Source organism: Chelmon rostratus, chromosome 3 (genome assembly GCF_017976325.1).
Source record: "Chelmon rostratus isolate fCheRos1 chromosome 3, fCheRos1.pri, whole genome shotgun sequence".
NCBI lineage: Eukaryota > Metazoa > Chordata > Actinopteri > Chaetodontiformes > Chaetodontidae > Chelmon > Chelmon rostratus.
The window spans coordinates 22,744,227-22,769,879 of record NC_055660.1 but is presented as its reverse complement, the minus strand read 5'-3'; the positions used below and the strand labels follow the sequence as shown (position 1 = coordinate 22,769,879).

The 25,653-nt window shown below is 41.5% G+C and overlaps 3 protein-coding genes across 4 annotated transcripts; all 3 read right to left on the bottom strand.

Moving 5' to 3' along the window:
• Positions 1 to 18: 18 nt before the first annotated feature.
• as3mt (arsenite methyltransferase) lies at positions 19 to 4,835 on the bottom strand. Its single transcript, XM_041933545.1, has 11 exons — positions 4,704 to 4,835; positions 4,386 to 4,434; positions 3,974 to 4,101; positions 3,730 to 3,880; positions 3,336 to 3,472; positions 3,180 to 3,249; positions 2,979 to 3,060; positions 2,776 to 2,907; positions 1,856 to 1,995; positions 1,646 to 1,759; positions 19 to 751 (listed from the first exon to the last, which is right to left on the bottom strand). The coding sequence occupies exons 1-11, from the start codon at positions 4,718 to 4,720 to the stop codon at positions 644 to 646; spliced, it is 1,128 nt and encodes a 375-aa protein (XP_041789479.1). The 5' UTR covers positions 4,721 to 4,835; the 3' UTR covers positions 19 to 643.
• Positions 4,836 to 7,155: 2,320 nt separating this feature from the next.
• wbp1lb (WW domain binding protein 1-like b) lies at positions 7,156 to 19,271 on the bottom strand. 2 transcript variants are annotated; one of them, XM_041934455.1, is made up of 4 exons: positions 18,950 to 19,271; positions 13,076 to 13,178; positions 10,289 to 10,450; positions 7,156 to 8,592 (listed from the first exon to the last, which is right to left on the bottom strand). In XM_041934455.1, exons 1-4 carry the CDS (start codon positions 19,034 to 19,036, stop codon positions 7,760 to 7,762), a joined length of 1,185 nt encoding a protein of 394 aa, XP_041790389.1. In that variant the 5' UTR covers positions 19,037 to 19,271; the 3' UTR covers positions 7,156 to 7,759. The 2 variants fall into 2 exon arrangements, with proteins under 2 accessions (XP_041790389.1, XP_041790390.1); XM_041934456.1 differs by lacking the exon at positions 18,950 to 19,271 and adding an exon at positions 14,219 to 14,349.
• A 496-nt stretch (positions 19,272 to 19,767) lies between these two features.
• poll (polymerase (DNA directed), lambda) lies at positions 19,768 to 25,611 on the bottom strand. Its single transcript, XM_041933696.1, has 9 exons — positions 25,569 to 25,611; positions 24,190 to 24,333; positions 23,714 to 24,011; positions 23,424 to 23,541; positions 23,003 to 23,338; positions 22,647 to 22,820; positions 21,829 to 21,957; positions 21,004 to 21,172; positions 19,768 to 20,914 (listed from the first exon to the last, which is right to left on the bottom strand). Exons 2-9 carry the CDS (start codon positions 24,302 to 24,304, stop codon positions 20,553 to 20,555), a joined length of 1,701 nt encoding a protein of 566 aa, XP_041789630.1. The 5' UTR covers positions 24,305 to 24,333; positions 25,569 to 25,611; the 3' UTR covers positions 19,768 to 20,552.
• Positions 25,612 to 25,653: the final 42 nt, after the last annotated feature.

Sequence of the window (25,653 nt, the reverse complement as noted above, 5' to 3'; positions counted from 1 at the left end):
TAGGACATTTGATTGATTGGCAGTATTTATTTTTTTTTTATGAATATGTATATAATATTCAATATCATAATAATGATGATACTGTTGTGAAGCTCACATGAATGCAAAATCTGTCAATGTATTGCAAAAATGAAATCAATATAATTAGAGGTATTACAACAAAAGTAGGGTCATTTGTTAAGGCAAAGGTGGGAAAAGTCTGGATAAAGAATGGTATGAATATGAAGTTCACATTTTTACAAATTAGAAAAATTAGCCTTATAAGAAAAAATATTTTGCAGTGTCCAATAGTAGTCAAGATTTGTACAAAATCAAAATTCAGCTGTATTTATATTTTTGCTTTAATATAAAGCCGAGGCCATTTTATTCATGCAACATAATTATTTGAATAAATTAAATTCAGTCTTTTCTGTTTTTCCAGTGGAGGAGACTGGCTGGAATAAGTGTGGGAGGAACATCAATAAGACACATGTTTATGTGTAAGTAGGGATTCATTTAAATTGCTGAAATCTCATTTGAAATGTTAATAAGACACAAATAATGACATTGCATAAAGCACAATCAAGGCAGTAAATCTGAACTACTGTTATTATGCATAAACAGAATTATTCTGGGCCTGTAAATCTCAGTGCTTTTCAGCCCATTATTTGCAGCAGGCAGTAGGCTGCGTGCCGCAGCATCCCCCTGTGGCTGGACCTGGATTTTGCTTCTCCAGATGCAGGTCCAGCTCGAATGGATCCTCAATGGCTGCCTGTATCAATAGTTCAACATGGTACAAATCATTAAGAGCTTGGAACCTACATTCAGGTCCATTTTAGCATTGCATTATAATTACGGTTCATCCAAGACAACTGTAAAGATTATAGAGAAGTCTGAACTAAACACTAATATAGTGTACATTCTATATAATAGCAGAATAAAAAGTGCACTGAGTACAGTAGTACACTGAACATTGAAATGTATGTTTACTCCTGGTTAACTCGTTCATCAGACACTGGTTGTTCATTATATCAGCATTTCACAGTAGCTGTGCTCTCAAGAACAAGACCAAAGGCTATTTATTACTATTATCATCAACTAGCTGTGTTGATTAGAGAAAAGTACCTCAGACCTGATTTCACTACAGAGGGGCAGTCCAAAGGTTAAACCAAGGGGCACATTTTACTAAATGACAATGATAAATGAGTTTGCTGCTCAAAAACAAACAGCTGAATAAAATGTTTAAAATGAGTGATTAAAGGGTTAGAGTAGTCATTAAAAATGTATAGTGGTGTTCGTAGATGTGTGCATGTTCACAGAATGACCATGAGAGCTGATAAGATGGAATTCCATTAGCTGAGAAGAGAACATTCCTTCCTGTTCAAGGTTCCCCAGCATGACTCCACAGTCTGGTTATGACTCCGAGACAGCTGCTTGACCTTGTGTGCGTGGACTTGTGCGTATGTATGTTTGAGTGTGTGTGTAAGAGCTTGCGGCATGCGTCCTGGTGCACACATGTGTGTGTGACTATGCGCAGTTAGACAGTGGGGCTGTCTGGGTGTGTCACACACTTGAAACTGATACCACAAACACACTGACCTCTAGTGCTCAAAGACGATTCAGACAAAGACATTCCCACATCCAGGAATTTACTTGTGACACTGACCTTAGGTTTGACTCCACAGGGGCCTCCCGATGGTGGGAAAGTGAATGCCCCCTTAAATCTGGAATGGGTCAGGATGGTGGCCAACTCTCCATCAACCTCTGCAACTTCATTGGCCTGCGAAATACATCCATACATCACATCTGATATCATTTGCATGCAGTGCATTAGCAGAAGACATTGAGCTGTTCTTGTACTGCGGGATCTACAGACCTTGAATGTGTACTGATGGTCAAATGGGAAGCTTTCCTCTACTCCTGTAATGTTGCCCTTATATATGACCTGACAGGCCTTAGTGTTCCCTTTAGGGACCTTGAACAGGCGGTATGTGGCAGAGACAAATTTGTAGTCACCTGTACTGGCACAAAGGGGGGGAAAATCAATAAATGCATCAATGAACCTGAAACATTATATAGACATGTAATGTCTTGTGATATCATCATTGAAAAATCTACAACTGGCACACACCCACACAGTCAACAGTGAATAACAGCAGTTAGCGATAACAGTGCAGTATAACCCTGTTTAACATGCGCTAAACATTTACCAGAGTTGTGCAACACAAATCAAATCTAATCCTAGCATTGCAAATCTAAATTATGAAAACCTCCATCTATTCAGAGAGAACAGTCGATAATTTAAAAAGAAAAACAGACAGACAGAAAGATATACCAACAGGAAGAACGTGATTTTAGTATTCACACTGGAAAAATCACAAAATTAAATCTATTTAAAATTAATAGAATTAATATTAAATTCACATAATCTTTGTCTCTGGTGTTCATGTACGACACTGGTCTACGATGTGGCAAACAATGGAAATGTTGGAGCTGATCACAGGTAATATAATTTTTAACAGTTGCAAATGTGGGCTCCTGTTAAATCTCAAAAACCAAATAAATAGTAAATAAATGAATAGAATACAGGGAAATGTCTGCATTTGTGTGCAAGGTCTTGTAGCTTTTGGACAAATCTACGCTGAAACACATTCATACATTAGTGAATTTACTGCATCCAATTTGGAAAGTAATGCCTCTCACTGTACCCACCGTGAGTTATGGTTTAGAAAGAAGTAAAGCAAATACACAAAAAGAAATAAATAACAGAAAAAGATAATAAAAATAGTATCAAACCCAGGACTTTCTGCAGCTCCTTGTTGTCAACAGTGATGAATTTGGCAGTAACCAGCCGTGGTGTGCTGAATCCCACTTCTTCAGCCAATCGCAGCAGATCCTTCCACCACAGCGCTCCACCGAGACACTCACCTGCCAAGATAAACTACACTGTGATATTCTGTCACGTGTCTTCACGGCAGTATAATATCAATCTGACTCACCCCACAGCACTTTGTGATTTTTAATTTCCTCTGTTAGTCTTCCACTGCTGTAGACATCACTGAAGTACAGCTCGCCACCATCCTAAAGAGACAGATCATTATGTTTCATGGTTCATGATTGAAAATGCTTTAGCCTTTTGCCCAATCATTCTTATCAGGTCTTGAGATAAGAAAGTGAGGACAAACTCAAAAGCGGTGTACCTGAAGCACGCTGTAGGCCTCAGCCAGTACTCGCTTCTTGTCTGGAGAGAGATTCACCACACAGTTGGAGCTACGGCAGAAAATCAAAAATTCAACACAATTTGTCTCCAATTACACAGCACTGAAATATGAAACAAAGAGAGACAGACTTCTTACATGATGATATCAAATGAGCTCTTTTCCAGACCCGCGTCTGTTAGGGCCTCGATGAGGCCCAGGACAAAATTGACATTGGGCTTCTTGTAGCCAAACTCTTTCATGTGATGGTCCACATATGCCTTGGCCACGTCAAGCTAAAAGGGAACAGACTTGTATGAATCCTCTCTGGACATTTCACATTTCATTTAGAAATCATTTGTCTGGAGTCTGTGGTGTTTTTCTGCAATATGAGTCTAATGCTGTACATACAGACTGGGGAGCAGAGTTATGTGTTTCAAAGTCCAGAATGGGAAAGCTGTTGTTTACAAGACAGTGACAGCATTCACTAATAGTCCCCAGGGAGCCATTTTCACCTTTATATACACATAGACAGGTCGGTCATGTTCAGTACCTGGTCCTCGGTCATGTCAATGCCAGTGACATGACCTTTCTCGCCCACCAACTGACTCAGCATGTAGACGTCTCTCCCACTTCCACTGCCCAGGTCCAGTATCCTGCAGCCCTCCAAGCACTCGGGCACCACCAGACCACAGCCATAGTACCTGAGGGAGAAGCACACCTGCACTGTGAGTATCTCTGGATCAGTGTAAACACATCTGAAGCAACACCACTGAGTGAAACAACAGCCCAGTGACCTGGCATTGACTTCATGGTGCACGTTCTTTAGAGCCTGGCGGATGAAGGCAGGGACGGGGCGGGCCGGAGTCATACACACATTGGTCTTCAGGTCTGAGGTTTTCTGCAGCACCTTCCCATAATAATCCTGTTGGAGCGCAGAAAAGATTGTTGGCTGAAGGCTGTTGTTGCACCTTATCACACATCAGGTTGTTATCAAATATTGTGTGGCAGGTAATCTAAGGTAAGCAGTGAAGTTAAAAGATGAACTTTGATCTGTGGTTTCACCTCACCCAAAGGGGGTCATTACTGAAGAGCAATGCCGAACTACAGCAGTATGTGCTAAATAAAACATTGTCAGTATATTAGCTAGTGAACGCACATGAGCTATGTTAGCAAATATTATGATTGATGCAACTTAGACGTTACTACCTTGACGTCCGTGTGAATGTCGCTGTCCCCGCAGCCTTTTGCACACGCACTTAAAACAAGAAGCGTTTTATACACGTTAATTTACAGTCACTGTTAGCTGTGTGCTAACCGCTAACGTCAACTCAGATAGCTGCTTAGCTACAGCAAATGAAGCTATATCACACGTTTACCGTTACGTTTTTATTTGTGTACATTAACATTAGTAGGTTAGCCAAAGTTACTATAAATAACTTGTTACCTCACGTGAACTTTATGACTTTATGTCAAGTCTGACTCATAATGATGCACGACGTGACAAGATACGAGGATTGTTCTTACCGCTTTTCTTCGGCCATTGTCCTGTTGACTGTTAGCAGTTCAGACGTCCACAGATTGTGAAGGAAAGCTTCTAATGTCCGAGAACAAAATCAACATTACAGTGTGTACACTTGACTTCCGGCTCAACAGCGCACCCTGTCCGTTACTGCCTGAAACTACAGCTGTGCCCTGATACAGTCAATGAAGTCCAAACGACGTGCTGTATTTTATGTGCTTGTTGTTTAGTCAATGCCTGGAGAAGTGCAACTGTGGTTTCCTACGCACAAAAACAACTTTCACTCAGTGTTGACAACAAAAGAGCCAGCTTGAATTTCAAATGGCATGTTTATTGAACATACATCCATCTTGGTTGTTGTAATAAATGGCTTTATGATCTGAACATTCAAACAACATGTGCAAATCCACCTGACACACACTGGTGAAGACAGAAACCATGTCTTTGGCGAGAGGCCCCTGATCTTGTTAACAAATCATCTACTGTACTGTTAGTCAAACGTACCCTTCACACAACTTCAGGATAAGTCTCGAAAGAAGTTAAAACAGAACAGAACAAAAAAAAATCATAATACCCATAATGAGAACAAAAGATCTGTCCATGACAATAAAGCTAATGATTTCATAAAAATTATGAAAGCAACTATTTGGTTCACAAACATGTAATAAAATATAATACACAATTTGCAAATACCACTTTAGGTTCAGTTCCAATAGTTTTTTCTTAAGGATTCAGCTGATGTGAAGAATAGCTCCTCTTGGTACTACATGTACCACATTCACACAGCGTGACTTTCTAGCTCAAAGAAAGCATTGACGCATAAAGCACTTCAGAGTGTGTTCAGGCATTGACGGGTAAAATTCAGTCATATTACTGTCAATACAGATTCAAGTCCCAATTTAAATTGTGCTGGAACCTTTTTTGGGAGACATCTTCTGTTAGATTGTTTTGGGGGGCATATATAAATCTGTGAGACCAATGGCTGAAAAATTTGTGCTTTGCAGACATTGCAGTGTGTGCATTCGCAAGGGTGATCCAAGGAACGTCTGAAAAAAGCAATACAACTTGCAGGGCACAATGGCATGTAGCATCAGTTCAGTTCATTAAGAGCAGGCAAACAAAAATTTGACTTCGCTCAATTTGTAAAGGTTTCACACAGCATGTTCATTATATAATCAGTGGCATTTTTCATTGCACTTTCATCATCAATCGTCTACTGTATTACACCTCCAGTAACATTTGTATTAAAAGATTCAACATTCGAGCTTTTAGAGGCAGTTCAAACCAACGAATGTTCCAGAGAAGATTTATTATAGAACTTTTATTACTTTTACTATCCCACTTTTTCTATGTGATCTTTGTAATATCAATAGAGCAGCATTATATATATTGCTTGTTAACTTGTACTTTGTCCATCATAAAGAAACACATGCTTCTTTACAACAGATATTCACGTATTAAGAATGGCCGAGGACAACTATCACTGTTTTATTTTGAAAACTTTTCTCAGTCTTTGCATCTGTTGTTTTGGTTATTTTCTGTCTAAACTACAGGCTGAAACTGCAGAGGTGACATACTTCAGTTACAAATAATTTGTGTGCAAACTCTCCTTTGCTCCACATCTATGGCTGTTATGGGATTAATTAACTTCATATAAAGCTCAGTAAGGGACACATATCCCTTAAATGATGACAACCCAATACATATACGATGACAAATCATTTTCAGGTTGTTGTTTTTTCCTAAACTCACGAGTCCAGTTGACTGAAATCATCCTTAGCGGATCCTTCAGGAAGCTGTTAATCAGTCAGTGAATACCACAATGAAGACATGGTAACATTGTGCTCATGTGAAAAGCTGGTGAGTTATGTGATCTATTGAAGGGACTGACACAAGTTTGAGGTCTGTCGTTGCCCATCTCAGTCGTAATCTCTAAGACGCTTAATATTCTTTTCTTGGGTTTTGGTACCTGCTTTTTCATGGCCTCTCAGCTTCACTGAAGCATATCATTGTTCATCAAAATTCAGCATTTTTTAGGTAGGTACATACCACAAACATTCATTAAATTAATCTTTAAAAATGACTGTGTTCGAAGTGAATCTGTTGCATTCCCTAACAATTCAGAGAGGTCTGTTTCTTATAGATGTTGCAACAAAACCCTAAGAGACTAATCATGTACTGCAATTCAAGACTGAATTAGATAAGAATTTTCTGTTTTGATTTTTTTCTTAGCTAAAAGCTTCATTTATAAAGATAAATACATTTTGTGCAAAATAGGAACTGCTCACATGAAGATTTGCTAATGCACTTTTACTTCTCTATCACTACAGTAGCAAGGCAGATAGAGAGCAACAAAAGCAGACACAAGGCAGAGCGGTTTAATCACTGAAAAAGCACTTTAGAAGCATGAGTCTGACGAGAGATCCCACACAGTCTTGTTCTATTGTCCCTGTACAGTTTGCATGAGCACACACTGTGGTAATTCCACATTGCACTCATCCAAAATGTGATTTTTTTTTTTTACTTTGTGGTTTACTGCCTGCAGAGAACGGCTTTGCAGAATTGTTGCAAGCACCTGGTGAGGAGAGCTGCGTTCATCCTGGGCAGCGATTGTCCTGTCCTGATGTCACAGCTTCAGCTGTCAAGTCTTTGAATGTGTATCAGTAGCTTCCATTGCATGAGTAGGACAACAGAATGGCTGTGTGTGTATGTGTGTGTCTATACAAGTGTGCAGTGTGAGAAGTCTCATTTGCCACAGGCTGTTAAAAGGGCTTGTACTGCCCAAATATAACCCAAAATACACAGGTTAAGGCCACTGTTCCAGCATGGGGAGGAGCGGGCCTTCTCAACCGCTGGATCTCAAGTCATCTTCAGCTGAGACTCCACTTCCTGCTCCCACACCTGTTTCATTTAAGATGCACACATTCATAAAAATACTCACCTAGAAAGTATTTAGACATCAAGCACTTGGATGCTTGCTCGGATACAAAAGCATATGCCTCCATGCTCTGTGTCAAGTGTTCTCCTTCCCTCTACGACACAAAGGTGCGTTAACTGCGTTTCAGCCCTGCGGCTCAGTGCTGGTGCTGTGGTGTGGCCCCTCCTGCTCGTTGATGGTGTGGAGGAGAAGGCACAACGGGGGGTGGAGGGAGGCGCTGCCTAGCTGGTGAGCCGGCTGAGGAGGACCTGGCGGCCCACATGCGGCCCGCCTCTCCGGGCCGCCCAGCCCCTGCTCCTCCTCCAAACTGAAGGAGGCTTGATGACCACAGCTGTCGCAAAAGTCGCCCCCCTCCTCGTCCGCCTCCTCCTCCTCCTCTTCCTCCTCGTCTCTCTCGTGCCCCAGCAGGCTCTCCAGCTCCCTCAACTCCTTGCCTTCCTGGCCTGTTCCTCCAGCTCCACTGAAACCACCGCTACCACGCGTGCCGCACACACACACCTCAATCCCGGAGTCCCCTGTGAATCGCCTCCTCCTTCCATTGGGGAGTCGATCTTTGTCCTCTGACAGGTCCTTCAGCATGGGGTCCTTGCAGGAATCATCCCCATTTCCACTTCTTTTCTCCTGGCTGGTAAGTCCTTCTCTATTCAGCCCATCCGACAGCAGTATCACACCTGAATCTTGTGTTGTCTGTGTGGGCTTGTTGTCAGGCTTTGGCCTAAAGTCTAAGGTGGGGGGTTGTGGTTCCTCTACATTGGGTCTACAACACAGACTGTCAGACACGGGAGGAACCGGAGTGGGCTGGATGGTCGGACAGTGTCCCTCCTGCTGCTCGGGAGCCAGTGGACTGGAAGCCACTGAGGTTGGGCCTGTGTGTAAGGCACTGTATGGAGGGGGAGGAGTTGGTGGTCGGTTGACCACCTCTTCATAGTCAGGCAGGAGGTAGTTTGGCAGAAACCCTGAACAAAAAAAAGTGGAAAAAGTTAGTAGGAGAAAAAAGCACAAATTTGCATATCGACTGAAGAAAATGGACACAGCTAAGGACAGTTTGCGAAGTAAGCAACAGTTAAATGAGTTTGTTTTTCCTTTAAATAAACAACACAGTCTGACCCCCTAAAAGTTTAGTGGGACCCTACTGAACTTCCCAGAACACTATTCAAGCATTCCCAAAGCAATAGGGGGAGAAATGTGACAAAACAAGCTCATTTCTGGGTCAGTTCCTTGCTCAGGGCTGTTGCAGCACTGGGATGGTGTTGCAACACTGGCAAGGTACCAAGAGAGCAATGCTGGCCGCTTCCTGAAAACTGGGGCATGCAAACAGGGAAGGTTCTGACGCTGTGTGAAACCAGGGATATTTCTCAGAGCAAACATTACATCTGAATCAGCCAACACTGCTTTGCTTGTCACTAGTTTGAAGTTCCTCGGTTTGATGTAACTGGACTACAACAGACCTGACACAGGCATACTTGAAATCATACACTGCAGCTTCTAGGCCTAGTAATGGGGTCAGGTAATAAACATGTATGCAAACACATATATGACCAAACAATTTATATACTGTGTGCACTTGCATTAAGTTTTCTGGGCACTACAAAGCGCTTCTGCACAATAAAACATGTCTTTTGTTTGTTTGTTGTTTTTTTTTTTTTTTTTTTTTTTTTACAAAGGGGAGGATTAATGTGTACAGTGTGGCAACTGCTTGACTCAGCACTAAAAACTGACAACTCTTCCAAGCTAAGAGAACAAACTTGAGAAAACTGAGAATTAAGAACTGATAAAAGTACTGTGTTGGCTTTCTAGGTTCTCACTGTAACATATATCATTTATATATACCACTAATGAAAACTCAATGTCTCATTTATTACGCTGTGACGGTTACTGACACATTTCTTTCTTAGCAGTGTATGAAATGATCTTGTTTCTGTAATTACAAAGCCAACACAAGTCAGTGTGAGCGGATGTTCAGTGAGTGGTATTGGGATCATCTGTTTAAAAAAACGAATTCTTTTTTTGTGCCACATGGGGGCAGCACCACCAAGCTGTAAACACAACGATGATAATTTACCTGGTCAAGCTGTAGCAAACACTCTCCACACATCCGGTACTTACAGAGCAACATTAGCATCCATTTGTAGTCGTGTTTCTTTTCATCTGTTCAAAATTCACTCTACTTCTCACTCTGTTTTGGTCTTCACCAGCTCCTGAGAAAAATGTTTGGCTCTTGAGCTGTTAAATGCACCACTATGTTCACAAGCTAGTCAATAACTCCGTGCTGTTTGGTGCTGGGCAGGTAGCGTTTAGCGGGTTTATCAGAACTTTTTGCTTGTTGCAGGTGGAAACCCAGTGGACGAGAGCACTGAACAGGAACAGTAAACAGTAAAGTTGTTGACGTTTGCTTAGCAGAGCTGCAGAGCGATGAGATGATTCTCTGTAGGTGTGTCACCACAAACGACCCCTAACATACCATATACAGTCATTGGGTCCATTGTTAATAGGAAAATGCTGATTAGTGTAGCTTTAAGGCCTCAGAGCTCATATCTGCTCTAAGTTGACATCAGTAGAATTCCTATCGATACATGAAATGCATGCAACACAAAACATTCACATATGAAGCTGCGTCATCGTGTTGCGTGTGTTCGAGGGGGGGGCTCTTACTGAAGTAGAAGGGCACGGAGGGGTAGTTGTGTGCTTCGCGGTAAGCGATGAGGTTGATCTCGTGCTGCCGTTGTTGTTGCTGCAGCCGGTGTTTGGTGCGGCGATGGTGGCACACGCAGCAGCAGCTCAAGATGAAGATGATCGCCCAGACCAACCAGAACCCTACAGTGAGAAGAAGATCGACACGGTCACGTTGTGTTCACAGGGGAACAGTGGATAAAACTGGAAGGTGACTGTTGGCTTGATGTTTTAAGGTTTAAACAGGACAGATTGTGGTCTACACTACCCATCAAGTGTAACTGTACTAGCCTGCGGCCATGTAACAAGTGCCTGCTGCTAACACAAACATGCAGATGAAACACTGCCGACATCTGGTCCTAACACAGTCGAACATTCACATGTACGTGACGCATTAGGAAGTTTACACCGTACAATCAATTCAATCACTATTGAAAGGCCCAAGTTTGCTGTATATGTCGACGAGTTTACAGTTTTTTCTTTCTCTGTGGAGCAACCCCATATTTGACGCCACAGTGTATCACATGCTGAACTCTGACTTCTTCGGTTTCTGACGTTGGGAGACTTTTTTGTTAACATTGTCTGAAATATTCCACTCCAAACATGCATGACTCAACACAATACTAATAAACACAATTAGAGAAATCTCAATGTATTTCTGTCTTCAACACTGCATGAAGTCCTTCGTTTCTACACAGGAATTATGTGTGGAACTGTACAATCTAAGAATCTAGTCTAAACAGCAAAGGAGACAAAAACTGAGTGAGGCTTCAAAAAAGGCCCAGTTTGTGTTTACTGCGTGCTTGAAACAAGTGGGCCGCCACTATGTCGACACAAAGAAAAGTGGGAAATTCATTTCAAGGATTACAGGGTAAGACAGCCTGTGTCTCTGGACAGTGAGATTGTAAACTGTAAAATAAGGATTGTTTTTTCAGCATTTCAGATTTTCAGCTACAGTTAATAATGTGTTGCATGCCTCATTACGTCACATACACATATTGTGACAACTCATTATGATACAGAGAAATCACACAGTCAAGCCCTACCACAGCCTTTCCTGTAAATTACCCACCAGAACAGACAAATGATAAACAGAAAGCACTGGCAAAAATGTCTGACACCAGTCCAACTATGTTGGTCATGAGCAAGTAATAATTAACAAGTACACGCAGTACAGAAATGACAAGGCATGGTCAAAAGACAACCATAAACAAACAAAAGTGAGGGATCTGTATCAAAAATGTTTGTGTTTTATCTGCTTCTGGTAAAAAAGACGATACTATTAATGGATGTTATTGAATTCCAAAATATTGATTATCAGTGTTGAACTGAAAAATTCTGTATTGTTCGAGCTAGGGTGTAAACAGTATTCTTAATTAAATCAATTATTTCAGAAAATATCTGCAATAAGTTAATATCAGTGGTAACTAATCACATAAACTCAAAATGACTTTGAAGTTATGCATTTCTTAGACCTGTGTTTTATAAGCTGTACAAGTGTTAGCTAGTAAACTAAGTAAGGTTATCTGCTAAAATGCTGCTGTTGAATTTTTATTTATCTACCAAATCTTTCTGCCCAAATAAATGTAAGCTGTGGTTATTGCTATCAGGTGAGCTCAATGAGATTGATGTAAGTGATATCCTGCTGCTGTAAACCATCGTGGTTGGAGCCACGAAGCGAGGACCGCACCTACACCAAAGAGCCCGTCGAGCACATGTAGCACGATCACTGCACCACCCACCACCACTCTACAACTATTTTAAGGTAGTCCAGATCATGACTGAAATTTGTTGCATTTGATTTTTTCTTGGATTATGCTTAAGGTTGATTTCAAACCAAAGCTAAAAAGGAAATGAGTCTGCGGCAGAGATTTTGGAGGTGTGTACATCTATGTGGTCTCAAGTGGTCACATAAAATATGTAATTCCAGGTGCTCAGCTGACGTCCAGATGATCTGTTTGCGACTCTGCAGGTAGAGACACGTCTGGATCATGAGAGATCTATGATGATGACGCGCTTAAATGGAGGTTCACAAAAATCTATCACATTAGTTCCAACGCCGCTAATTTACGGGTCAGCATGTTTTTCACCCACCTGGAGGTTGAACCCACTCTGTGTGTTGGAAAATGTGACACACAGCCCATCACTCAAGTGTCTGGTGTCACCATTTGGCCGCCCAAGAGCCTCTTCAAGTGGCACGGCACTCCTGAAGGGACACTTGATCTCAAGTGTTGATTCAGAATATTACACATGCTTTCAAATTGATCTCCCACAGGATTGCAGCTGCGCGGTCCTGCAATACATGAGCCCCCTGCTGTGTGTAGTTCACCTCATGCTGAAACTAAATCCTACGCCCAATCATGAGGGGCTGTCCGCTTTTACATTGACGAGGTAGTGTCCCGCCTCCTTCAAGAAAGAGCACCCAACTTTTTTTCTAAGCAAATACTGACAAGCATCAGAGCTTCTCAGGTCGCTTTGCTCGTAGCAACAGAACAACTGAAGTAGCTGAATATGCTTCTGTACGCCGTCCTCCCACAATATGATGATGATGATGATGTTCAAGGTGTGACAAGTAGTGTCCTCACAACACTTAAGTACAAGAAGTTCTGAGAAAATGGAACAAAACTGTAGCATAGCGCTAATTCTAGTAATGGACGGGCTGGAAATCGCACCCATTATTCTCACAAGGGATTATGGGGGCTTGGAATATTCTGGAAGCAGAAAAGGGGGGAGGGAAGGGGTGAAGTGAGGGAAAAGCAGGATACTTACACCAGAGCTCGTAGTAGTAGCTGCAGCACTGAGACTCCCCGCAGCAGTGACCGGACTCACAGATGTAGCTCTGGTTGTTAATGCCTTCACAGTGCAGCAGGCTCTGCAAGAGAGGAGCACAGACGCTTTAAGAAGGAATGTATGATCAACATCTCAGCTTTAAACACATAAAACATCATCTCGAGGCATCCGGTTACAGCACACAGCAAAAAATAAACAAGGATATGGGGATGGAGGGCTTATTGTTAAGTTGCCTGTTCTGAAAGGTAATGTTTCATTCAATTGTGTTTGGTTTCAGATTTTTTCCTGGAAGAGTCTACTCTCACTTCTGGATACAGTAAAAGTTTCATTCTAGCTTTATTTAATTTCATGGTCCACTGTCACAAGGTGAAAACACGCACCTGCTAGAACCCTCATTGCTCCTTAAAGCCGACACAACCAAAGCGGTTTGAACTGTCTTCGTTCAGCACCATGTTCTCAGCAGAGGGGCTAAAACTGCTACTATGTCTTGTTAAAGACGTACAAATTCTGATCATTTCTAGAGTCATTTCTTGCCTTATGTCTGATAGTACAGGTAATAATGATAACGCTGCAGATATCTAGCAGTCAACATTTACATTCAGCAATGACTCTGGAGTGAAGTCCTAAACACTTGTGCTGCTAGAATTTCAGCAGTGTTCAAGGTCCATATCAAGTGCAAAATCACTCACAGTGTCACCCGAGATCTGAAACACAATTTCAACTTAAAGGTTGAGCTGAGGCGTAGTCAGAAATGTCTGAGGGTGTTTGACACAGCAGGCCACTTTCATCCAAAATCAATAAAGCATCAGTCTCCACTCCAACAGTCTTTTATATGTTTCAACTGTCAATACAGCAAAACAATAGTTCTGCCTGATCAAAAGTTAACCTGACCAAGCACATCCATCACACCCGTGAAACTTTAAGTTGTGAAAGGTCACAGGCGACGCTAATCATATCAGACAAATCTGCATAGCGCCAGAAGACAAGAGAGCACTGTAATCACAATCCTCTCATGAGAAAGGTCCATGGATTTTTCCAGGAATGATCCCTCAGACGTTTTCTCCTAGATTAGCTTAATGATTAGCTAGCCTATTTAAGGACGATTTTCTCTCTATAGTTTACCAGTGCAGGTCCCAGATTGTGAGGCATGATGATCCAGGGTCCAAAAATCCCAGACAAGTCCCTCCACCTCACAGGTCATTATCCCACAGACGAAAAAAGTCAAACAGCTCTCAAACATAGTCTCACTCTCTCTCCTCATCTCTCCTCTCTCTCTCTGTACACACACATACACACACACACACACACACACACACACACACACACACACACACACACACACACACACACACACACACACACACACACACACACACACACACACACACACACTCCAATTCCACGGAAATTCCACGGAAATTTCCAAGCAGTAGCAGAGAGCGAGCTCCTAGCTGGGCCGCTGTATGATAATAAGGCGCACAGATCGGTAAGAGGTGTGTGTGGTGTGTGTGTGTGTGTGTGTGTGTGTGTGTGTGTGTGTGTGTGTTAAGCGTGAGGCAGAGAGAGAACGGAAAGAAAAGCAGTGAGAAAGCCAGAGACAGAGCAGTAACACAGGAATGATTCTTCACACACGACACACCGCATCAGCACAAACCAAACTGCTGACATTAAATGTGGCCTCAAATCTGATAGAGGAATCATTTCTCAGCAGCTGCTTCGGCCTTATCGACATGACGTTTTTTTAAAGACCCAGCAAAGCAGAGAGGGATTTCATTTTCTGTGTAATGAACGCATGATGTTCACTTCCTTTGGTCTCTGATAACTTCAGCTGTTTTCACTGACTCTCCAACTACGCTCCACCATATGCTCTCCGCTTGGCAAGCTGAGCACTTTTTGCAACTCCATACCGATTGCAATGGAGTTTGTTTGGGTCTTCAGTCTGCAAAGACAGTCAAGTGCTGAAGAGGGTCGGGCAATCGCAAGCAGGCCTTCAGACAGAAAAGGCGCTCGATCTAATCTAAACTTGTGTCGCAGGAATCAAACAGCTTAATCTGAAATGCAATCCAGTTCATCTGAGAGCATCCCTGAGCAACTGTTTCTACTGATCCTGCGAGACAGACAGTGACCGAGCAAAGAATCTGGACAGACTAGATTCCTCTGTCCCTCATCCAAACAGGCAACAATGAAACAATCCAGCTCTCTCATGCTATGATACCAGATTAAAGGCAGATTTGGTTACCGTCCCAGAAATGATTGCTGCATTAGAAAATAATCAACCTTAATAAATGAGAAGCTGTTGAAATGAACAGACAATGAGAACTGTTTAAAAAAAATCCCCTGCTGACTATCGAATGCTGTTCCCAGAGATAAGTGGCCACAGCTCTTAGTTAATTCTTGACTGCACAGAGTCAGAGTTGATCCACTTGGCACAGGCCTGTAGGACTTGGCAAGTTAGCCGATGCACGTAAAGACCTCGCTGACCCCGTATTTATTATTCTGTCCTGCAACAAAGAAAGGTGCTCTTTCATTGTCATCAAGGTTGCGCAGAACAAACACTGCTGACGCATTTCTAGCAACCGTTAATAGCAGACATTCCCCCGAAGAACATCTTCCAAATCTCAACAGCTGAGCAGGGTCAGTTCAATGAACTTCAGTTGCCTCATTTTATCTAAAAGCTAGAACAGGCAGTATGTTTGCCAGCACTTTTACATACAAGAAGAGTTTAAGCAAAACATTCATGATGGACTCATTGCTTGAATTTCAAACATATGCAAACATTGTTCTGTGTCATTCATGTTTTATGAACATTGAGAGTGATTTTGCACTAACTGAGCATTGTGTAAAAGTACAGATATACAAACATCAAGGTCCATAGAGTTTTTCAACAGTAAATTTAAAGCAGCACTTTCAAGGTACCTAAACCAAAAATTCCAAGACTCTTGAGGCCTTTAACATCAAATCTACAGTTACTGTAAGTGAAACTGCAAAAGTAGTTTACAGAGTTCTTCACACCCACAGGAATCAATGTATAATGTCACTGTCACTATATTACCAGCTTTGATGGTTAGTTCTGATCATGATTGTTTAAAGCTTGCTATTTTGATTTTAATGCCAGGAAACAACAAACAAATATGACGACGGGATTGTTTCATTTCAAATATTAACATTTTTTTACTTGACAGTTTGAGTCATCGTGTAGATGAAACACCAGATTATGTTGAAAATCACACATTTTTCTGGGAGTATATTCGAATTCAAGCATGTTCCTAACTTTGAAAATAAAACAATGAAAAATGTTATTCATTTTCCCAAACTTTCAAGACTTTGTACTAACTTCTAAATGTTGGAAACCACCACTGTTAAGAAATGATGGTCCCCATTTCCCTGAGGAAAAAAAAGCATCAGTGGCTTACACTGTCAGCTAACTTCACTTTACCCCATGATGTTGGGTGACAAGAGTATTAGCTAAAAAGACAACCCAACAACTATTTGCCTTTATAGTAACTGTTTCTTGCAGCTACTATAAGCAGCATCTGTGTAAAGAAAAAAAAAAAAAACGGCTGCAAAGTTGTTGGAACAGCCCCTGCATATAGCACACTGACCAAATATTGGACTGTACAATGGAGTGGAAAATGTATGCCGTGAACTGCCGAAGAGAACAGAGCTAATGAGAAAAGTTAATGATGATGCAATGTGGTCACTGGTTACAATAATGGTGTGACTTGGGTGAAATACAGCTGACTCTGTGTTGTATGAAATGTTAGGAGGATGAATGTAAAAAGCCGATGCAGCCCACGACCATGACATGCAACTATTGTCTCCTAGCAGCCTGAGGCCATCAGCTTTACATGCGCTAACAAATGACGTACTTCTGTTCCCACACACAATTTTACCATTTCAAGCTGTCCTGAAATAATGTGAAATAACTGCCTGCACGTGTTGTTTCGTAACTCTATGGTTCATACACACATGCGTGTACTGATAACAAACAGATACAGACACTGTACGTGACACTACATGTGATAACAATAGTAAGGGGATTGGAAAAACAAAAAAGAAGAAGAAGAAGAAGAAGAATGCCAATTCAGTCCATTAGTAGGTGACCCTTGGACAGCAGAGGAACTTAAACCGTCGACCATTAAGTGAATCTTCAGAGATATTCTGGCAAATTAGCTACTGCTAAAACAAAGAGGGTCATGTCTTGTTTGAGGGTAGTGGTCAAGTCCTGATAAGGGCGATAACAAGTTTCTCCCTGCTTTTATACAATGAATGGACTGACAAATAGCTAATATTCACAATAATGGCAACACAGCAGCATAATGATTACTGCTTTGCATTTACGTTCTTCTGGACGAAGACAAACAGCAGTGATGGGACTGCCAACGATGCCCTAAATCTAGATTATTAAGAAAATCTCTGGAATTTTGTATCAGCTGATTATTTCTATTTAGTCCACTTCACGAAGAAGTGCTTCTGATACTTCCTTGAGTCTGTGATCGGCAAAAGTTATGCAAGATAAACTGCATTAGCCTTATTTTGTAGCTTGCTAGTTAATGTTTTCGTACCCACCATGTCCTATCACACTACACTTTGTTTTGTATGATTTTTCAACAGATGGATCAGCACCATTAGCACATCAAAAAATAATTATATACCTCAATTTTAGTGCATCGCCACACACTGTGCTTCCCCTTAAAGTTTTCACTGAACAGTTATATGGTCAAGAACCATGGCTTATGAAATACACTCTATACTGCATGAAATTCAAATACTGACAAGGAACAGTACGGGATGCGCACTAATTACATCAATCCACCCACCCAAATTATACATGCCTAAGTGTAGTCATAACAAACAGCAAGATGTAATACAGCAACCAGTGCATGTCTTTAAAACATGTAGGATCAGAAAGGTAAAACTGCTCTGAATGAGTAGTAAAAAAGATGTCCCTCTTAGCAGGTGACCTGTATTTCAGCAGACTTAAGGTTAATGTGAATTCATCCATATCCAAATAGTGGACTGACTCCTGGCCTCTTGGCTGTGCTCTAGAAGAAATGCAGTACAATTAAACTGAATTCAAATCTGTACTCTGATGACTGCTATTACACTCACATGTGCAGCCCCTGTCATTATCTGTGGTGGTGTACACGAGGAGGAGGCCTGGAGGCTGTACTTCAGCTCGTGCACTGCATCAGAAGAGACCTTTACACATGGTGATACAGCGCTACTCTTTAAAACATTTTACCTTGTATAAAGGGTAAAACTGCCAGGTGACCTGGTGACTGGCTCTATTGATAGGAGATCACTGTAACAATTTCGCTGTCAACACACTGACAACAACATTTAACATTATCTTGACATAGTATAGACAAATTAACTAATAGGAGTTTTGTTTCTGCTTTGATAGTAAAGATCGTCACAAACTGATGTACCAATAAATGCTGCTAACAGTTAGCTGTTATGTCTAGCGGTGTGACTGCATTAATACCCGAGGAACTGCTTCTATTGTTTAGGCAACTCAGTTCTGGCCAAAATGTCATCCCTCCACCATAAACACAACAGAGCAAGGCCCTGACTCACGAGCGTCCCTGGACTTCAACGGTGCTAGGTACGTTAGCTATCGCAGCTAGCAGCCCAACTTAGCAAGCATGCTAACATCTTTGTTGACAGCACAGTACAAGTTAAAGCTGGCGAACGTCTAACGACAACATATGTACTATGCTGCAACAATGACTGGGCTTGTTGTTCATTAAGCCAATAAGTGTGTAGTTGTGCAGTTTGCTAACATGACCGGGTAACTAGCTAGCTAACTGCCCTGTGAGAAGAGCCTTGTTTTTGACTGCTCAACCTTACCCTTTCTGCTACGGACTCGGTGGGGGTGACAGAGCCAACAGCGTGCAAAAACAATCCCATTTTGAGAGCCGAGCATACGCCTCTCATTCCTCCAAAAAGTGGCTACAGCTACGGCAAAAACATACGCACGTAAACACCGCTGTTCACAAACTGAGTCCGAGTATCTTGAACTATTTCTCGACCCCTGTTGCGCTGAGAGGCCGCTGCATGCGCCGCCTCCTCTGCGTACGGGACATTTCAACAAGGCACGGTGCTGGCGCAACTGGTTGCTGTCGGTGCAACTAAATGATACAGCTGTTACACAAGCCGCTCCTCCGGTACAAGCCCTCTGTCTCGGTCTGCTGGGTGTGGCGTGGTCACCTCGACCCGATCCATGTGCGCAACGTGATGGGCCGGCTGTTCCAATGTGTGGATCGCCACTGGTTTTGCGGACTGACCTGCGATTGGACAGAGGGAAGAGGCGGACCAATCGGCGATCGGTGCGTCTCCAGTGCCTGGCCTATCCAACTACTCTGCTGTATGGGAACACATGTTGAAAAGACTGTCTTTTTTCATGATCTAATTTCAAAAGTTTGCAGTTTTGTAATCCGCCTCATATTAGACTTATTCAGAAGAAAAAAAATTATGGGAGAGATTCTTCATTGTACCAAGGCACAGTCAAATAATACCCAGTATGTACCCAGTGAACAAGCTAGCTAAGACCTTGACTAGAACTGTCTTCTCATTTCAGACTGAAACTTGTGATCTTAAATAGCCCAAAGTAAATTAATGTGCAGTTCACAAAAATGAAGAGTTACACAGGTAGAGATCTATTACCCTTTAGTATGTTTTATTTTCATTACTCATCTGTCATAAAATATAGTGTCAAGCATCTCCCACACCAAAATGTCTTTAAAGGGCCAGTTCACTCATCATCATATGTGATTACAAAATCACATATTTGTCCACTTACCTCTTGCACAATCTAACCCTGCAGATAGGTTTGACCTGTTCAAGTTTTGAGATATTTGCCGCTGAAACATTTACTGCTGCCAGTTGTGCAAAAGGGAAGTTTTGCAAATTGACATTTGCTGTTAAGCTTTCTAAATATCAGGTTTCACTAACTGACATTTGCAAAAACCTAATAGAAATATATATTTTTTTAACAATGTTCTTAGTTGCTCAGCTTAATCCAACTACCATCTGCTGAAGAAACTGTCCTTAAAAAAATAGTTTTTAAATGCAATTCTTAAAGGCTCAGGACCCAACAACAGAATTCCATTCATTGTATTGTACTGGTTTGGCAGCAGAGCTTTCAGAGGCATCTCAAACCTTGCACATTCCACTCACACCATCTGCAGGGATAGATACAACTAGAGTTAGGAAAGAAAATATGTTGTTTTTGAGATCTGAATGGATCCAACCCTTAAATCTGTAAAATAAAATTAGCATTCAAGTCAAACAGGGCTCTTACATTATTTGTGGAGCAGTAAAACATTCTTAATGGCTATGGCTGTTTGAGCATAACTGCAGTTTCCATTGTCAACATTAATCATCATAATCATCATGACTTTTCTATTAAACCAGACAAGGCATTGTGATTGGCTTAGAGACTGGCAAATCATCACCAGTCCCTTTCACGAGGCTGTCTGTATGGTATGCCTAAAAGACTGAAAACATCCTTCTCTGTCGGTGTAGCGAGTGGAGTGCCACCATACACCTTCAAGCTACCCTGACGCACCACATTTTGGTTCAGCGAGTGTTCTGATAAGCTCATGCTTCTTGTCTTTGCCAGGGCTCGCATTGAACGGTTGAAGTGTGCCGACCCAGTGAAATACATGAGCGCGCAGGCAAACTCATTGTAGGGCACCACTATGATGTCCAGCCTGCGATGGCGTTGGCCGGGTCCTGGCAAACGGCACACACCCATGTACTTCTTCTGCTCTCCATTCTCCTCGTGGCTCACCAGGTCGTCCGTCAAAAACCCTTAGAAATAAACGGTTGTTTGTCTTTCATTTGCTCTGAAGGAAAACAAACCTACGAGTAAGACATGAGAAAAAAAAGATGGAGCTTACCACTGTCATGGAGGCTCTGTAACACTTTGCTGAAAATGCCCTTGTGGGACTTGCCATCAGGATGAGATATGAGTACGTCAACATCTCCACATGTGGCCTTTCCCCGACGGTAGGAGCCACACGCGATGGCCACCAGGTGTGGGTCTATGGCTTGGACAGCATCCCTTACCTGCACAAAATAGAAGCTATCATATACCCTAGAGTGATGGAGCTTTTTTTTTTAATCTTTGGCATCTCAATGATATAAAAGCAAACTGTTTTCTTTGCATGTTCTCTTGGTTTTACCACTCCCACCCTGACTGGCAAACAAGTAAGCTTTTACCTGTTTCCAGCCAAATACTGGGAGGTAGGCTCGCTAAAGCATCACATATTATTTTGACAAGCCTGAGGGAGTACACATGCTTTAGTCATCTATCTCATGTGCACTTTCTTTCTGGCAGCTTTGGAGGAAAAAGAAAATCTAAGTAATACAATATGACAACAACTAGCGTTGTACTCAACGCTCTGGAGTGAACAGGTACCTGGCTAACTTAAGATGCAGCAACTTTCAAGAGTTAGTTTTCTCCTTTGGGATGCTCCATTTTGTGAGAACACAATCTGCTTTTCCCATTATCAAGCAGTAAAAGAAAGCTGACACAAACGTTTTCCTACTTTAAGCCTCCTGCTTCCAAATTTCTGTGGGTGAGAGGTGGAATCTTTTTCTAAGATATATCACCTCCATGTAAACTGGACTAAACCAATTAAAGTGGTGAAAGATGCAAACATATTGCAGCCATCATCACACAATGATACATGAGGACATTGTGAAAAATGAAGATACAGCACCACTGTCTCTATGGCCGCTGCTTCTTCTCTGGGCATCCGGTCGAGAAAGTCATCGTAGTGTTTGAGTCCAATCTTTTGAGTGCTGCTTAGGTGAGCCTTTGTGCGGATGTCCTCTAATGTGCGAAATCCCTGAAAGACAAAAAACATTCTTAAGAAAATCCTCAAAGAACTCAGAATGACAAGATGTTATATACTAGACATTTCATTTCCATTTCCTTCTTTTCTTAGTTATTAACCTACTTACGACTCAATTTTATATCCCACAACTTAACCACTATTCCTTGAGGACTCGGATAAAGACTGCACACTTTCTAACTTGTTTTTTATTGTAATCTTTTTATAAGGCATTACTTTTACAGAATAATAAAAAACCTCTGATGATATACTTCTCAACCTTTTTCCTTCCCTTTTCTATCGCTGAGTAAACTGACGACCGCTGACTAAGTGACATACATTATGGATATTTCATATATAATCAATGAATAACAAAAATAGTACAGAACAATTGATAAACTGTGCAATTAACCCACATAGTGGATGCAATAGCAGCAGGAAGTTTGACTAACATGAGTGGTTTGGATGAATCTTGAACAGATCATTTCCAGTGCAGATATCGGCCTGGCCAGTGCAGAGTTTCAGTCTGAACTTTAGTTCTATTCATTTTAATGTGCTGTAAATTGAAAATTGATGTGAATAGCCTACGGGTAAATAAACAGCCTTGTTGCAAAAGAGAATGTGCAAGATTGTCCTGCAGCTTCAAGCTTTCCCATTAAATTCTCTTATGCCTGATATCATGTGTGTGTGTGTTTGTGCCTTACCTGCTGGTACCACAGCTGTGCAGTTTTAGCTCCTGCACCCCAGATGTTAGTAAAAAGCTCCAACACCGGCACAGCCTCTCCTATGTGATCTAGCTTCCGCAGGTGACCGCTCTCCATGATCTCATCAATTTTGTCGGCCATGCGTTTTCCAATTCCTGGGATCTGACAAGCCTCCTAAAACAAGTGAAGCACAAAGTTCTGATTAAAAGAGGAATATATGTAAAATAATGCCTGTACTGTGCACTAAAAATAATCTGCCATCCACGAAGAAACGTATTTGCTACAATATATCCAACAAATATGCACACTACCGACACTACCAATAACATAATATTAAAAGCATCTGCATTAGTTACCTGATATGATGTAACAGGCTTGTGGTAACTCTTCAGTGCGTTGACAGCCTTGGAGTAGCCCAGCGCCCTCCACTTGTCCCCCTGGTGTGTGTAGGCCTTGGCCAGCACTTCTAGTTTGTCTGTGATGTGCTTGTTGAAGTTATTAGTTTTGGACTGAGAGGACTGGGCACAGACCCACTTCCCCGAGACCACCTTCTGAGCAGAGTCTGGACCAGGGTCGAGGCTGGGGCCAGGAGGCTCCCCTTTGGGGTGCTGGCCAGTGATGAGAGCTTCCAGGTCATTCTGAGACACCCCATCTTCCTCTCCTCGCACTTCCTCCTTGGTGTCTGGGAGCGTCTGACAGTAAAATGTAACGTAAAACTATAAGAACGATCCAACACACACAGTTTTTATGTGTTCAAGGTCTAGCTTGGAAACCTACCACATCTATAGCCTCCTCTTGCTTGGTTTGATCAGACACCGGCTCGACAATAGTTTCTGCAGCAGTTTTGACACTCGGCAGCTCTTCCCTAATATTTTCATGCACTGTTCCAGATTCCCTAAGTGGAGAGAACAGCTTTGTAAATACTTACATTTTAAGTGGAATATGTGATATACACGTGAAAAGAAGATCTTTGCATGTGATAAACTGGAAACACCATGAGATACAGGAACAGGTAACAACAGCTTTCAGAGATTAGCAGTCTAAGAAAGTACTGTTAGTTAGTTAACCTCTTGGGTAAAAGAAGACTGTAGCTCTCAACATCCAGTAGTTGCTTCTCACTGATGCACAGGCTCAACCAAGTGCATTTCACCAACTGGACTCCAGAGGGCATACAATCCACTTTCAGTAAGCGCAGGGCCCTGTCCATGTCCATGTTGTCATCCACAACAACATGAGTGACACTGGGACACAGTGAACTCTCCGTCTGTCCTCCATTCTGCTGAATTTGTCTCTGGAAGATCTGGTATCTGGCATTTCCTATTCCAGCAGGCAGGACGTACACTGTGACACCATTAAAAGTGTTTCCTGGGACAGGAGAGAGGAACACGTTAAAGTGTTGCATGATCTGGCGTCTACTGGTGTTATCAGTATTTGTTTTTGTCCTAATCTGTCTGTACAGCTTTATGTTTTTTTTTTTTCAAGTCCTATCTTAACAATGTTTCAGTCACTCTTTCTCTCACACACGTACACACACAGTAACAACCTGTAACATCACATTCATCTGGCTTTTTCTTTGCTGGGGGTGCATCCTTTCCATGAAACACTTTGGCTCTTTTAACTTTGGGAAAGGCTTTCATAATCCCGTGACGAGGCTCCATCTTGTCTCTTGAAGGGGGACGCCAGTGGCCTGTGACATGAAGCAGAGCTACAGAGTAAAACCCATCAAATAACACTGAGACACAAGGTGTGGACTACTAATTATATACCATAATATACTAATTATAATGGTGTTTGAGTATGTAGTGGGCATACACTAGAGCATAGGCAGAATTTAAGCATTGAAAAACCTATTCTGGGGGGTTGCTAGTTGTTTGCTTTTTATATTTTAAACTTTGCCACAGTTTTTGAAAGTTACACTTTGACAGTGGTGATATTACACAGTAACAAATAGTAATAGTAAAGACTCACTCAAGATTCAAAATATTAACTAAGTAAAAGTATGTCAGTATTATCATCTGAAGTATTAAAAGTAAAAGAAAAGCACATGCGCTTATGAAGACAGAGTGGCCCCAGTCAGTGTTATAGAGTTGAATATTATAATACAGGCTTATTATTACATTCACATGTAATTGCATAAGAATTGCAAAAAAATAAATAATTGCAAAATTACATTTTAGTGTTGTATTTGGTCGAGGTGGAGCTGCTTTTTACAACTTTAAAATTTCTGGATAGTTATATATTAACAATTTATAACTGAGAACATGACCATTCATGCTGAAAGTAAAGAATTAATCTGCAAAACAATTAGTAACTGAAGCTGTCACATAAATGTATTTCTGTATAAAAAGTATAGCATTTCCTTCTAAAGTGTAGTCAAAATATCAGTATAAAGTAGCACGAAGTGGATACTCAATACTCAGTAGAGGGACGTCAAAATACTGTCCTACAGTACTGAATAATTATACTTTGTAGCATTCAATCAATGCAATTTTACTGACGTCTTTTATCTCGAATAACTTACAGTAAGTGTAAAACGGTAAAACACATTTGTTTTACAACTGCTATGCATTTACAACATTAGTGTATACTATAGACTATCAGTGGTATACACTGGAAATTTGGACAAAGGAATAGCGAGAAGTGGGAGCTGTCTCGGCTTGTAGTCAGTGCAGTTATCTAGCTATAGTTAAGATGTCTGACACAGCACTTAATCTAAAGAGAAATAAATCTGTTATCATAATATTGTGTTAGCTAACGTGAACTAGCTTTGCTTGTGCTAACGTTAGAAACAGCAAGCAGTCGGTCTTTCAATTATCCTTTTCACTCACTACTTAGAGTGTGCTTTAATTCACTCCAACATATCCAAATATAATTGTACATTTGCTGTAGAAAGCTCTCTCAACTGTAATGTTTTGCTCTTACCCCTGTTCAGACGGAACCATACGTAGTGAAACCATTAAAAACGTAATGCTACAATTCAAACGTTTTACTTCCGGGTCAATTTGTT